At 49.8% G+C, this 15,836-nt stretch overlaps 1 protein-coding gene across 1 annotated transcript in view; it reads left to right on the forward strand.

The window, feature by feature from the left end:
• The window catches only part of CHRDL2 (chordin like 2), a 64,335-nt gene that overhangs the window by 17,002 nt on the left and 31,497 nt on the right, over positions 1-15,836 (forward strand). The window contains exons 2-4 of the mRNA XM_054018048.1: positions 8,090-8,202; positions 9,535-9,628; positions 11,053-11,195. Of these exons, the coding sequence (XP_053874023.1) occupies positions 8,090-8,202; positions 9,535-9,628; positions 11,053-11,195 (350 nt within the window). The remainder of the gene's footprint in view (positions 1-8,089; positions 8,203-9,534; positions 9,629-11,052; positions 11,196-15,836) is intronic.

The raw sequence follows: 15,836 nt of genomic DNA on the forward strand, positions 1-15,836 counted from the left end.
GCTCTGCCTCTTGCCCCAGCTCCTTCCCCATCTCCAGTTCTGCTCGAAACTCCACCTTCAGCTCAAGCTCCCATGCTGAGCAGTAATGGGGGCGGGAGGGGGCATAGACAGATTCCATTACTGGTGTGCGGGGGACGACAGGAAAAGTTTGGGAACCACTGACGTACACCAGTGTCTCTCAACCTTTCCAGACTACTATACCACTTTCAGGATTCTGATTTGTTGTGTGTACCCCCAAGTTTCATATTACTTGAAACCTACAAAATCAAACATAAAAATACAAAAATGTCACAGTGCACTATTACTGGAAAATTGCTTATTTTCTCATTTTTACCATATAATTATAAAATAAATCAATTGGAATATAAATATAGTACTTACATTTCAGCGTATAGTAGATAGAGCAGTATAAACAAGTCATGGTCTGTATGAAATTTTAGTTTGTACTGACTTTGCTAGTGCTTTTTATGTAGCCTATTGTAAAACTAGGCAAATACCTAGATGAGTTGGTGTATCTCCTGGAAGATCTCTGCGTACCCCCAGAGGGCTGCATACCCCTGGTTGAGAACCACTGGCCTACACCATCTCTGATAGGTGTTTGTCTAACCTGTTTTTAAAAATCTCCAGTGATGGAGATTCCACAATCTCCCTAGGCAATTTATTCCAGTGCTTAACCACCCTGACAGTTAGGAAGTTTTTCCTAATGTCCAACCTAAACTAGCCTTGCTGCAATTTAAGCCCATTGCTTCTTGTCCTACCCTCAGAGGTTAAGGAGAATAATTTTTCTCCCTCCTCCTTGTAACAACCTTTTATGTACTTGAAAACTGTTATCCTGTCCCCTCTCAGTGTTCTTGTCTCCAGACTAAACAAACCCGTTTTTTTCAATCTTCCCTCTCATCTGTTACTGCAGCAGCTTCCGGGCAGGTACCTTTCTCCAGATACTGGTCCTGAGGGGGATGCCCAAGCAGAGAAACGATTATCCACTTGATGCTGAAAGTGGCAAGATTTGAGCTCATCTTGCTTTCTGCTGGTAGGGGAATGTGCCTACAAGGTGTGACACATCCCTCCATGTACAAGGCAGCTTCCCTGGTGCAGCTCCCCAGACTGCAGCACGGGTGTTTGTTCCACAGGGAGGATATAGGGCCAGTTGGGGTGTTATGTCAACATGGGTGTCGTGCGCTGTGGAGCAGACGCCAGGGCTCCTCATGGCGGAACAGGCGCTAGGACATTTTAGGAGAAGAAGCAGCCAGGCAGCTCACCTCTGTTCACGAAAAGGGAGGCTGGCTTCTGAGCAGCTGGGCTTTGGGACCAGAGCTGGGTCATTTGTATCCTTCAAAGGTCCCTGCTGCAGCCTAAAGGTGAGATCCTGGCGAAGTCAATGCCATTGACTTCAGTGGGCTAGGATTTCACCCCAAGTGCTGAAAGGGCAGAGTTTTAAAGGCACCTGACTCCTGCTGATGGTCAGTGGGGGTTGGGCACGGCGCCTTTGAAAGTGAAGACATCAGTCAGTACCTCCTGGAACCATCGGACAGCCCCAGACTGGGGTAAGATTTTAAAGCATTGTAAATCCTTAAGGTGGCATAAGAATTTCAGCTGCCCTATGGCAACATCATCACCGGAGCCACCTTAAATCCTCCTGATGACATAACCTTTTTAATCACCTGAAATATGTAGGGTGGCTTAAGCACTTTTAAACAGCTAATAACATACAGTGACAAGTGTGTACTTATTGATGACAGAGCATAAGCCACTCGGTCTCTAGGACTGCCTGCCTGTTGGCATGCATTGAAGTGGGCATGCTTCTAGCCAGATTCTGATCTCAGTTACGCCAATGTGAATCTGGAGCATTTGCACTGGTTCTGGTGGAGAATCTCCAGATTTACACAGGTGTAACTGAGATCAGTCTGACTCGGATCAAGTGATCATATCAAACAACGCATGCACACACATGTGTAGTATCTTTTTACTATACTATATGGTAACAGAGGTTGAATCACATTTTCTCCTGGCCATATGCAACAGTCAGTTTTCAGTCATTCATATGTACTATTATCCAACCAATATGTCTGTCATTGGGGAAAATTCCCATTCAAGTCAATAAGAGTTTTGCCATGGACTTCAACGGAAGCAGAATATGGGCCCTAGCTTTTAGGCTTCTGCAATATATAGACCTGTGAGTTTAATGCTGGCTGGACAATGGCTTTTTTCCTGAGGACAATTTAAACTTTTGATCAAAAACCTGAAAATGTTTTTTTGGTTTTCAGCAAATCTCCGTCCAAAAATGATTGATTTTTCAGGGGGGTTTGGCTGAACTTTTAAAGCCAGAAATTGCCCCAAACTGAAAAATGTTTGAAAATCAAAAATGTTCCAATTTTTGGCCATTTTTTTTTAAATGGAAAAGTTTCCAAGAAAACAGACACTTTCCACTCAAAAAAATTGTTTTGTCAAAACCCCAATTTTCTGTCAGCACAGTTTTGGCCAGCCCTGCTGTGAATATTATTATTTCAGGGTGTATGGGCATTTCAGACACTGGTGCAAAAGTGTGCTGTTTCTGTGCTCCGTTTCCTGTATTGAAATCTAAGAAGAAACACTGGGTGGAAAAGAGTAGATGAGATTCTAAGCCACGCTCTAGAAGTGCAGACAGGCTGCAAACCTGGTATGAGAGAACTGCTGATGATTCCCCCCGTACATGAGAATCATTTTACAATCTAAGTAGACAAGACAGGATTACTGGCCCTACAGACAGGGAACTGATGCTTATATGTGACTCAGCCAGGGTCACTCAGGAAGTCTTTGGCCCTCCTCCGTCCTACTCCACTGCTTAATCCCAAGACCATCCTTAACTCTAGTTTATTGAAAGACATTAGTGTTGTACGTGTAAGCAGGGTCTGAATGAGTTCTCTCCTGACAGCGAGCTGGGAGGGGGAGAGACTCCGGGAGCAAACTGTATTTACATGAACACACCTACTCTGCCAAGATATCCAGCAGATAGAGCTGTGTTGCTCAAAGTGATTGAATTTGCCTGGTGTTGGGTTACAAATCACTTTAGTGCTGAATGCCGGAGTAGTGAGATGCTGTTATCAATGGTGTTGTCTTTATTGTATGAATACAGGGAAGCAGAACTGTGCTTAACTAGTCCCAAATGAGGGGGTCACCCTCAGCTGAAAGTACCTCATTAAGCTGGGGGCTCAAATGCCAGAGCCCTATGAAAGTAAGAGGGGTGGGGACATGGGTCCCAATCAGGAGGTGGGAACCAGGGGTAATAGTGGAAAGGGTGCAGGGAGCCATGTGGTGCAAGGAGGTGCCATTGAGTGTTAGTGAATTGGGCCCATTGAACGTATTCTTCAGGTTATCCTGTCCCAAATGTAGCTGCTGTAACTGCTGACAAAGTGTCCTCGGAGGCACAGTGAAGATGAGGGAAGGAGGCTCCAGTCCTGTGGCTGAGTGGCAGCGCTGAGCTCAGTCGGGTGTCTGATTCCTTGGTCTCGGCCTCTCCCTTCCCAAGCTGGCAGAGTTCAGGAGCCTTGTGGGAGTGGGTCTCAGTGTGCTGCACTGTTCAGCAGCCATCCCGCTAGCCAATGCTGAGTGCAATGTGGGGAGCCCCCTCCAGGATTCTCCCCATGCGCAAGGGAGGCTGCAGTGCTGGGCTTAGAAGTTTGGAGCGAACCCAGATTAAAATACCAGAGGGCTCCTCAGTCCAAGGGTCTGACTGGTCCAGGTGGTGAGTGCAGCTCTTTCTCCTTATCCATTGGCCGGTTCCCTACGGCAGCTGTTAAGGGGTTAAACCCGGATTCTGGATGCTCCTGAGCAGAAAAGACGCCACCTCCCTCTTCCTGTGCACCTGCAGGGAAGAGACCCTGCGCACAAGCAGCGGGGGTCAGGACTGCAAGTGGGGCTGCGCAGCCAAAGGACATGGGGGATGTCAGGCTAGGCCGGAGGGTCAGGGCTGGGAAGGAGGAAGTGCTTGCTGTCCCTCCAAAGCGCACCAGGGCTCTGGGAGCAGCTGCTGGTGTGGTCCCCGGAGCCCCTTGCAGCATGGCTAGGCAGGAAAAGCCTCAGCAGGGTCCTTAGCATGTGACAAAGTCAATGACTGTCCTGGGGTCCCAGCTCTGCCATTGACTCCCTGTCTCTTAGGCCAGCTTTCCCTGATTTCTCCGCGTACTGAGGGACTCGTGACTCTGCTTGAGGTCTGTGGCAGCTGTGTGGGCTCAGTGCCTCTGAAAACCAGGCCCATGGAAACTGAGGAACACAGAGACTCAGACCCACTTGTTCAAAAGGGGCCTTTACTCGTGAGTGTCTCAATTTGCAGGGTAGTTTGAGACACTGCAGCTACTCTAACGTGATACCCGTTGCTGACATTGAACCTTAATAATCCCAAGGAAATCCGCAGGAGCTAGGGGATCGGAATATAGCCCCTTTCTAAAAAGACACTGATGAGGGAAAATTCTTCCCTGAAAATGTCAGGGGACGGTAGATTAACCATCGCCGCTTGTGGTATCCTGGAGCACTAACACCATTTATCCTTGTGCATTACTACTGTTATTATTATTTGTGACACAGCAGCAGCTAGTTGCCCTCGCTAAGATCAGGGCCCCATTGTGCTCGCTACTGTATGACCTCACAGTCAGCGCTAGTCTAAAGAGACAAAGAACAGCTGAAACGTAACAACCTTCAGCTAAAAGTGGTTTCAGATCACCCTACTGAGGTGAAACAGTCATGAGCCAGAAGGCTACGCTGACTAACGGTCCCACAACTGCAAGGCTCCTTTTACCATCCCACAGCACAGAATTCTCTTTACATGGAGACAAGTGCTGGGCCAAATTCACCTGCACTCAGTGAAGATAGTGGAATAACCCGAGGGATGAATTTGGTCCAACTCCAGTGAAGTCATTAGAGTGATGCCAGGGATGGATCTGGCCACTACATTTAAATCTACAGTGACTTCACAGCATGTTATGGGATGGAGTGAGAGAGCAGTTTCCCAATCTCAGCAGCTCTCGCTCCCACAGACGTCCACATTGGCAGAGACTGGCTGGCTCTGTTAAGAAATGCTTGGGGGGATGGAACAAATCTCTCCTAACTGCAGAGCCAGTCTGATCCCTGGTAAGGCCTGTCTGTGCTGGGGGCACATATGGTGCAAAGGATCAGACAAAGGTCTGCACTGTACACAGCAGTGAGAAGGTCCCAGTGGTTTGCAACTGCTACTGAAAAGGGGCCGGGAGAATTATCTTGGGTTTAGAGCAGGGGGCTACAAGTCAGGACTCTTTTGTTCCCAGTGTGTCAGCGATTATACCCACCTACCTCAGAGGGGGTGTCTGGAGACATTAACTGCTTGTCCACAGCTTCGTAGCTGCACAGCACCAGTTCTTATTAGAGGCTGGGGCAGCTGAAGTTTTTCTTTCATAAAGTGGCTTTTCTGAAGACGTGAAAAAAGTTCTGAAAAACATTGTTTCCTCGAAATTTTCTGATTTTTGACCAAAAATCCCTAAAAATGAAACCACAAAAATAAAGAATAAAAAAAATCCCTGCACCCCCAGAAATTTTCAGAACCAAAAAACCTGACAAATGTTCAGTTTTTGATTCTTTGTTTTTTCTTCAAGGAAAACCTGAAAATTTTTGAGGAAAAATTTCCATGGAAGCAAAACCATTTTCATTTTTGTCTACATATTTTGCAAAAAAACCTCAATGTTTTTTCAGCTGGCTTGTCCGTTCCTATCTTGCTTCTTCATCTGCCCTCTGTCCTTCTCTTTCTCTCACAGTATTGCCAACCCCAAATGTTCAAAAATCATGAGTCAGGCTCGCCAAATATCATACGATTGGCTTTAAAATCATGAGATTAAGTACAAATAATCAATTTGGTGTTCTTTTTATTTGCCTTCTGCTTTTTGAAACTTTAGGGGGCACTGGAGTCACATTTTGAAGCTTTCTGCAAAGCCACGAGGGCTAGTGTAGTAGGGTCACGCCCCGCGGGGCTCTACCCTCCGAGACGGAGGGGTGCCACACCGGCTCACTATAGCGCAGACAGTCAAAGCTCAGGTCCCTTTACGTGGGGCTGAGCGGCCTGCAGTTCAGGGAGCTCAGGCCCTTAGGCAGGGGCTGAGCGCTAACCAGCAGTTTAAGCAGGCCCAGGCCCTGGATTAGGGCGGGGCACACACAGTCACAGCTCAAGCCCTTTGGGGCAGGGGTTGAGCAAACAAGCAGTTAAGGAACTCAGGCCCTCTGGGGCAGGGCGGGGCACAAACAGTCACAGCTCAGGCCCTTGGATGCAGGGGCTGAGCAAACAAGCAGTTAGGGTAAGCCCAGGATCCTACACCTGAGCATCGGGTGAGGGGGAAACCTGCCACCCGTGCAGGGTGGCAGGGGGGAAACGCAGGCCCACCCACTCCACTGCGTTCCAGCCCGGGGCCCTAGCAGCGGTTACTACCGGTGCTGGTCAGTGGGGTATCCTGACCGAAACACACTGACACTGGCTCACATGCGTCTGCAGCCTGACCGGGGTCGGCTACCCCCGGGCTACTTCCATGTTCCCCCTCGGGGCCTACCTCATTGGTGATGCTGGGTTGGGGCCAGTCCAGCAGCATCGGTTCCTCGGGTGCGGGGCTTTGGGGCCGGTCCGGCAGCTCTCCCCCAGGGTAGCTGGCACGGGGCAGGCTTGGCTCCTCCTCGGGGTAGATGGTCCGGGGCAGGCTTGGCCAGTCCTCCTCGGGGTAGCTGGTCCGGGGCAGGCTTGGCCAGTCCTCCTCGGGGCAGCTGGTCCGGGGCAGGCTTGGCCAGTCCTCCTCGGGGTAGCTGGTCCGGGGCAGGCTTGGGCAGTCCTCCTCGGGGTAGCTGGTCCGGGGCAGGCTTGGCCAGTCCTCCTCGGGGTAGATGGTCCGGGGCAGGCTTGGCCAGTCCTCCTCGGGGCAGATGGTCCGGGGCAGGCTTGGCCAGTCCTCCTCGGGGTACCTGGTGAGAGGTAGGCTCGACTGGCGGGGGGGGGGGGGGGAGTAGCAGGCGGCTCGCGGCCTGCGGCTGTCTCCCAAGCGGGAGCGTGGCCCGGGACGTCTGCTCTCTCTGGCGGTCTGGGCCTCACTGAGCTCTGTGACCTCAGAGGGGCGGGCCCCGGACCTGGTGGCTCCGCCCATGCTGGGGTTGGAGGAAGCTCGGCCCTATCGGAGACAGAGGGGTGCCACACCGGCTCACTACAGCTAGAAATTTATTTTTTCTTTAAGAATGAAGGCTGAAATCATCACATATTCACTTGACTCCAGGAGCTGGGGCTTTAAGGAAAACAATAATCATCATGAGTCTCATGACAAAATCATGAGAGTTGGCAACACTGCGTCTCACTCACTGTCTGGATTAAACCTTGCATGTCCTGCAAGCTGAGACACTCTGAAGTTGACTCTGTTCTGGCCACGTGTCCCAGTCTGTAACACTGATGGCCCATACATAATGCCATCTCAGATCTCTCTACCCGACACCTTATCCTGGTGGTGCTGCTGGGAACACAGCACGGGGCATCCAAGATGAGGGTGAAAAACAGCCGGTTGGAACATTGCCAATGAAATGAAATTTCACCACAAGATGTTGTTTCATTGAAGCCTAAACGTTGTACAGAGATGTTAGAGTGACAAGGTGGGTGAGGTAATATCTTCTATGGGACCAACTTCTGTTGGTGAGGTAAAAGATATTACCTCACTCACCTTGTCTCTCTAATATCCTGGGACCGACACGGCTACAACAACACTGCATACATCCAGAGATGTATCAGTTTCCACAGTTTCTGGTAAAAAAAGACTGATGTTGCATGGCTGGGTGGTTAAGGCCCTGATCTGGGATGTGGGAGATCCTGCTGTGCCTGATTTAGAGCGATCTGGGATGGAAAACCCTGTTCTGAAGCAGGCAGAGCAGGGACTTGAATGTGGGTGTCCCACGGGTCAGTGCCCGGACCACCAGCTTACACACTCTGAGTCGAAAAGCTTGGGTTTGCATCTTAACATGGACCCTAGGAAGTATTGGCTCAGCCCTGCTGGTCAACTGGGGAAGGAGAATGCGTTTCCAAGAGCGCTCCTGTCTCATGCATAATGTCCATCTGTTTGATTTTCAGGTCCAGATATGTTCTGTGATTTTAATGGCAAGAAGTACGGTCCAGGAGAGAGCTGGCATCCCTACTTGGAACCTCAGGGGCTGACGTACTGCATCCGATGCACCTGTTTGGAGGTATAGCTTCACAGTCTAGTCGGTCGTGCTGATCTACAGTATGAGAACAGGTGTCAATGGTGCTGTTACCAGACTTGTTTATAGTGGGCCGCTGGGCATTAACCTTGCTTTGGCGGCCTTTAATCAGTCCAGTTATGGTGGCAAACTCTATCAAAGAGAAGGGTCTTGCAGTTGCCTTAAGGGTGACCAGCTGCTGGATTAGCCTAATCCTTTTTGGAAACTCATTCCACAACTGAATCCCCTGGATGGTGAAGCTTTATCACTGGCTCTCACAGCTTCGTAAGCTGCATTGTCCCAGAGGCGGGAAGCCACGTTGGTGGATTATGGGTGGAGATGCGGTGGGGTCCTGACCCATTGAGGGCTTTGATGTTCAGGGACAGGGCCCTGGACTAGCAATGGAAGTGGCCTGGGAGCTAATGGAGGGACTGGAGTACAGGGGGTGATGACCTTGCAGCAGCTCATCCTGCTGAGGAGATTAGCTGTGTACTGTACAAGCTAGAGCTTCTGCATTTTCTCCCATGTTCAGTCCTCCTAGACACAGGAAGATCCTGTCTAGAGTGACAAACACATGGGTCCCTGGGGCCAGGGCCAGGAGCAAAGGATGACATTCCCCAAAGAAGACTGAGGCTCCATTGTGCTAAGCCCTGCACAAACACATAAGAGAGAGTCCCATAAACCTGACAGTCTAAATAGGCATAAGAACATAAGAATGGCCATACTGGGTCAGATCAAAGGTCCATCTAGCCCAGTATCCTGCCATCCAACAGCGGCCAATGTCAGGTGCTTCAGAGGGAGCGAACAGAAAATCATCAGGTGATCCATCCTCTGCTTCTGGCCAAGGGTGGGAGGGGAAGCAGTGCCACAGAGATGAGAAGTGCCTGGCCTAAGGTCACAGGCAGAGCGAGGAGTAGATCTCAGGTCTCCTGAGTCCCACAGCAGTGCCCCAGGTACAAGACCACGGAGCCTATTGGACCAGATCAACTTAGTGAAGAGTCAAGCAGTGCAGAGGCTTTGCACCGTTTGGATGAACAGGGAGATCTGACAGGATCAGTGCATGGGGCAGAATGTTTGCAGGCCAACTGGCCCCTCTAGTAACTAGTTAGACAGTCTCATAATCATTGTACTTGTCAAGGATCATACGCTGGTTAGCAGCTTGTGGTGCTACCCAACAATTTAAATACAATGGCCCAAACCCTAAGCTGGGGTAACTCAGCCTAGTTCCTTCCACTTCTGGCTCAGTCCAAAAGGCCAAATAAGGCAGCATCTTCATAAAGGCCTGCAGGGGAAGGATTTTTGTCCCTGAGCAGCCCTGTTCTCTCTCCCTGCAAACAGAATGTGAATGTGAGCTGTTACCAAATCCAGTGTCCAGCCCTGCATTGCGTAAAGCCTGTCACTGACCCACAGCAGTGCTGCCCTCGCTGTGCAGGTAAGTGGATTTCTGGAGCAGATTTCTTTGTTCCACATTTCTGTTTCTCTGGGAGCTCGGTTTCTCTAGATGCTTCTGCTTTTGGACAGTCAGGGCGTGAGGAAAACAGGAATTGTAACAACGCTCTGCACTTATAACATTGTTCTTAGCTCTAAATATTTATATTAGGAGAGGGTCCAAAAGCCCAAGCGGGAATGGGGCTCCTGTGTGCCGGGATCTGTATAAACCCAGAAGAGACAATGCTCAATAGAGCCAGATCACTGACTGCTGTCAGCACAGGACATTAATGGAGCTGTGCCAATTTCACCAGCGGAGGGGCTGGCGCACAGAGCCCCATTTGCCCCCAGCGATGTCAAAACACTTGGTGAAAGCGGGCACAAATTGTTGTCCCCATTTCACAGCAGCGCAGGGTGGCCCTGAGACCCACTCAGTGCCTCACAGCGAGGCAGGGCTGGAAATAGCACCTGGATCACAGGACTTTTTGCGGGGAGGCAGTGGGCACACGCCCACCCAGGCGAGGCTGAACTGGATGTGCAAAGCCAGGTGCCGATCTCCCGTATTAACTCTGCAATGAAGACACACCCTTAGCCTCTCTGTCCCAGTGTATGTGGGGACCGTCTCACGGGGGTACTGGGATTACTGTGTGTAACGAGCTTTCATGGCCAACATCGCTGCAGAGGAACAAACTATTATTATGCCACCTCACTGTTTGAAACAGACGCGCCGTCCGGGCCGTTGTGTGAAAGGACGGGAAAACGTGGAAATCTGAGCCAAAAACCCTGTTGGTTTTCGTCACTCCCCTGCTCCAAACTTATAGCGCTGCATTGTGGCTTAGAGAACGTGCTCACATAGAGATGGATGTGGGGTGTTAAGAATCCTCCCTTACACCTGTGAGCAGGCTACCCGGGGCAGATGGGCCACGTCTAGTGCATTGGTGGGGGTAGGGGACAGAATCAAGGCTCCCCTCATTCCCTGCCCCCTTCCCTGCATTGTGGGGAAGAACGTGCTGCCGGGGCAGGGAAGCAGCTGCTCACTCCCCTCTGAAGCCAAGGGGAGAAAGGGAAGGAATGTGGCTTCCTTATCCACCAGTCCTTCCCTTTTACTATGGGCGTGTCTTTGGCAATCTAACTCTACTTTTAAGATTAACAATAATCTCACAGAGAGGCAGAGCAAACTGTCTTTATGGGCTCCCTTCCAGGCGGAGATGGCCCAGGCCAGGCTGGATCCAGGGCTGAGGGAGGGCTGATAAAAGTGTTCCATGTTTACATCTCCCCTGGAAGATGGTCCCAGCTTCCCATTATTCAGAGCAGTGTCAGTGGAGGGGAGTGGATCTGTTTAGCGTCAGGGTTTCAGGTCCTGCATGCCGGGCCTGGGAAGTGACGAGACTCAGCCGGGCTGTTGCTGTTCCTCCTCTCCCCCTGTAGAGCCGCACACGCCGTCTGGTCTCCGGGCGCCTGTGAAGTCTTGCCAGTACAACGGGACAACCTACCAACCAGGGGAGATGTTTACCACGAGCGAACTCTTCCCTTCTCGGCAGCCAAATCAGTGTGTACAGTGCAGCTGCTCCGTAAGCTATTTTTGAATCAAAGGGAGTCGCAATGCTTTATCTGTCAGGTGGGCCTGGGTTTGAAGGGGGAGGACGTGGTCAGGGAATGCCAATCGTTGTGTTTTAACCTTTATGTCGCTACAGCAGTATCACAATAATCTGACCAGCTATTCCAGCTCAGCTCCGTAAGGGGTGCTCCCACCGGGCACGGCTGGCCTGGCAATGTTATTCCCCATGAGCTGATTCTGGTAGCCATCCCTATGTTGAATAGTACCTCGCTCCATGAGTAGTCCCATTGGCTTCCGTAGGACTATTCAGTGGCATCAGGTAGTGTATCAGAGCCTGTCCCTTTGGATAGGAATTCTGATCTTATGCTGGTGTAAACTGGAAGATCTTCCATTGCAGTCAATGGAGTCACAATGGAGTAAAACCTGCATAAGTGAGAGGAGATTCAGATCCTTCCCCGTTACATGAGAACGATCAGACTTGATGAGAGACAGGAGTTTTCTGGCCGACCGACACCTAGGACTGGATTCTGATCTCTTACACTGGCGTCAATACAGAGTAATCCCATTGATTTCAGTTGAGTCTCTTTGGGTTTACAACACAGTATTGAGTCAAATTCAAAGTCTCAGTCCTTGTCTTCAAGGTGCTCGCTCAATGGCCTGGGCCCATGTCACTGGGTTGGTACACCCCACCACCCTTTGGGGAGAGTGGTGGGGTCATTATAACCCCATAGCTGAGTCTGGATGACTGCCCTTGGCTTCTGAGCAGTACAGTCTAATGGTTGGGGTTAATAGTGTGCCCTCCCTCGCAGAGCTGCATGGCCTAGTGGCCAGAGTCAATATGGATGCCCTCCTCTGCAGGGGTGTGTGGCCAGTGGCCAGACTCAGTAGGGCTACCCTTGACCAGCAGGGCAGCGTGGCCTGGGCCAGGAGTGGCTGGAGAGGTGGGCTGTGCCTTGGGGTGGTGGCAGCCAGGGTAGGGGGATCTGGGCCCTCCCTACTCCACTGGGTCCCAACCCAGGGCCCTGGCGGTGGTGGGGTTGCCCGCCACCTGCTCTGTGGGGATCCTACTAAAACATCCTAAGCCAAGCCCCGGTTCTATGTCTGTTTCCCTGTTAAGTTCCCCAGGGTTATTTCCTACCCGTTCCTCCATGGCTAGTTGTCTTCGGAGTCCCACGGCCTCTCCTCTCTCTGCAGCATTGGGTGCCTAAGGGTCATTGGTCATCCCTTGCTGGCTGGCCTCTGTGAACTGGAGTGTCAGCGGGTCCCTCCGCAGGAGCATGCAGCGCCTTTGCTGGTCAGCCCCGACTGAGCTGAGTTGCTCCCTTTAATATCTAGATTCCAACTGGAGCATGCCCAGCAGAGATGAGGGGGCATGGTCTCCTTGGCACACAGAGTGTGGTTAACCCCTGCTGAACCAGTGTGGGTTTGGTTCATCCCGTCACAACCCAGGATATCTAAAAGAGCCTAAAGCTCCAGGATGAAGACCAGGGTTGACAACTTCACCCTGGCTCGAAAGAATTTAAAGCTCATCTATTCAGAACTTTCTCAGGCGGTGGTCCGGGACTGTGAGATGAACTCCCCCAGGATCGAAGATTGATCGCAAACCTCACCACCTTCTGCTCCCAGTGCAAGATGAACTTCTTCCACTTGCCTTCTCTGATACGAACACAGAGCAGCATGGACATTGCAAAAAATGCCCCCACAACACCCCCAAACAAAACACTGCACTGCACACACAATTCTCCCAATGGGGAGAGGTTGAGAGAGAGAGAGAACGGGTCACACATAACACATGTTGGTCACATCACTTAATGCCCGACTGGAAGGCGCTCAGACACGACAGAGATCGGGGGGGATATGAATCTGGCTAGAACAGAATAGAAATAGAATAGTAACCAAGAGCAGAATCTGCCCATTGAGTGTGAAGATATGAAGAGTGTATTAGGACCAGATTTTAGCCCCCCTGCTTACGCTTAGTATTTTCCTTCCACAAGCAGTCACCATTGTTTTCAATGGGATTACTCGTGAAGTAAGGTGCCACTCAGCGTGAGTAAGGATGGCAGGTCTTTTCACCTGGGAAGACGAAGGGCCCTCCAAAAACTTCTGACCATACCCTGACTAAATAATAGCTTCTTAAAAGATCCAAAAGATCTACCCTGCTACCAGTGCAAGATTGCTCCTTACTGTCCGTTTTCTAGCGCCTTGTCCATCTGATTGTAAACATCCAAAGTTAAGACCAGCAGAGGGGATGGCTTGGAATCACCCATTGGAGTTTACCACAGAGACCTTGCTGGGATAGAAGCATTACTGTGTAGATGGAAGCACTTGGAAGAGGAGGCTTGGCCGTACACCAACGCCTTCGCAACACGGCTCCTGTGTGCTTAGAAATCCACTGAAGCCATTACGTTACCACGCTGAAGTGCAGATTTCAGTGAGAAGCAAGTTACTGACGCCCAGAGCAGCACTGCATACCTTAGTAAGTTACATTGCTACCCAGGGCTTGCTTTACAGCTGTGAGTTTGGGACCATTTGTGGCAGAAAACCCTGCAAGAGGCTGTATCTTTTGCTTTCAAGGCCGATTCTATAGTGAACTACTGTGATTCTCCTCAACTGGTGACCCCAGTGTTGTGGGTGTTATGACCCTCTGTCATTATGAGGCATTGGCTGTGAACAGACTCCTGTCATCAGAGATAGTCTTAGCTACTTTGTGTGATCTCTGTTTAGCTGCTGAAGAGCAAACCATTGGTAGTGGATCATCTTGTCTTTCAGTTTGCAAACATTGCCAATGGGCATTTGATTAATATTTTTCTTCCCAGAAAGCCTGAAAGCCCAGGAGCAGACTCAGACAGGGACTTGGCTTGACTCTGGTAGCCTTCTGCCACAGGGTTTTACCCTGTCTTTGCAACAGATAGTGTTAACGGCCTGTTGAAAACCGCATCCCAACTCCCGTTTGCTTTTCAAACTCTTTACTAGACTGGCGAGCGCACAGTTTGTCCATTGTAAGGCCCAAAGATGGATGTCTAAGGTGTGATGATGCCAGTAAGCTGAGTGTCTGGGGATAGATTGAGTGGCTTCTTCTCATCTTTCCCATTTCTCCAGGAGTAGAACATAAAACGGCAGAGCAACAACCACTCTAAACTTGGAAGACATATGGTAACATTCCAAGCATCAATAACCTCTCTCTGCATGTCCCAAAGCCATAAAAAGGAGACTTCTGTACAGAGATTGCTTTCATTCCATTTATTATATAAAGATATTAAAGGGGGCCAGATGGCTTATGGGGTTGTAATAGGGTGTGGAGCCTTTCAACTCCAGATCAAGTTCAGCATGAGAGCATCCAGAAGTCGTTACTACTTGAAGGTTCTTGGGAAGACTACGTGGAATGAGTTCTTGGTCTCAGACCAGTTCCTAATGGATGGGTCTCCTCATCACATTGGACAGTAGCTCCCTTGTTGGAAGTCTCTGTGGAGAAGCCAAGGACTGAGTAAGCCATGGACAGTGGGGATAGTAAACTAGTGCTAGTACTGCCTGGGTGTTGTTGCTCTATAGATAAATAGAAGGGCCCAGACTTCCGGACTGTCAATTTCACATCGATCAACTGCAGTGAAGTCACGCAAAAATTCATTTGAAAAAATATGAGGGCTTGATTTGTTGTTGTCTTGCACCATGTGTAGTCATTTACCCCTGCGCTAACAGGGCCAGGTCCTTGGTCCTCACTAAGGTGCCTTACACTTAAACTGACTTACTCAGCATGAATAAGGATGGCCAAACCTGGCACATAGAGATAGACAGATAGACACGAGACATACAAATTATATAACTGATGGGGCTGGTTCTTCTCGTATTTACACCAATTTTATACCAGCATAACTCCTGATTGATGCCCTTGCTGATGAGAGGAGAACCAGACCCAAAGGTTGTGTATATATTTGTATGTGTGAAATATATACAAATGGAGAGGGATGCTTCTGTCAACAATTATATATCACTGCAGCATTTGGTTTTACTGTCTCATCTGCTTTTTGTGACACTGCTGATCAAGAACTCCCAGGTTTGTACGTACTTGCTAGATGCATTGGATTGCTTTTCTCTGGTTCTCTGTTTATTCAGTGGGATAATGTCTTGGACGCTAAGGGGAAAATAAAATGATCACAATGAAGCCAGGCACCAGTAGGATTGTGATTGGTCTTGTCTAATATTGCCAGTTGCTGAAACAGCTGCAGGAACAGCTGGTCTAACTAACCTCTTTGAAAACTGCACCAAGTGCATGGCCTTTGGCATAAATTCTTTTATTTATGGCATTTGCCTCTCTTCCACTTGGCCCATACATACGCAGCTTTAAGCAGCGACCTGACATTCTCAAGGGTAAATAAGGAAACAGTCATCCGTGACCTAAAAACAAGCAAGGGCCAAATTCCAGCAGCACTGAAGTCAGTGGAGATAGTCTGGATTTACATCCCTGACCCAAAAGCAGCGTTTGGCTCAAGGCTGTCTTTGCTGAGTGGAGTCCCAGGATATTAGAGAGATGAGGTGGGGGAGGTAATATCTTTTATTGGACCAACTTCTGCTGGGGAGAGAGACAAGCTTTTGAGCCACACACAGCTCTTTTTCAGGTCTGGGAAAGGTACCCAGAGTGTCACAGCTAAATACAAGA

This window comes from Malaclemys terrapin, chromosome 1 (assembly GCF_027887155.1).
Source record: "Malaclemys terrapin pileata isolate rMalTer1 chromosome 1, rMalTer1.hap1, whole genome shotgun sequence".
NCBI lineage: Eukaryota > Metazoa > Chordata > Testudines > Emydidae > Malaclemys > Malaclemys terrapin.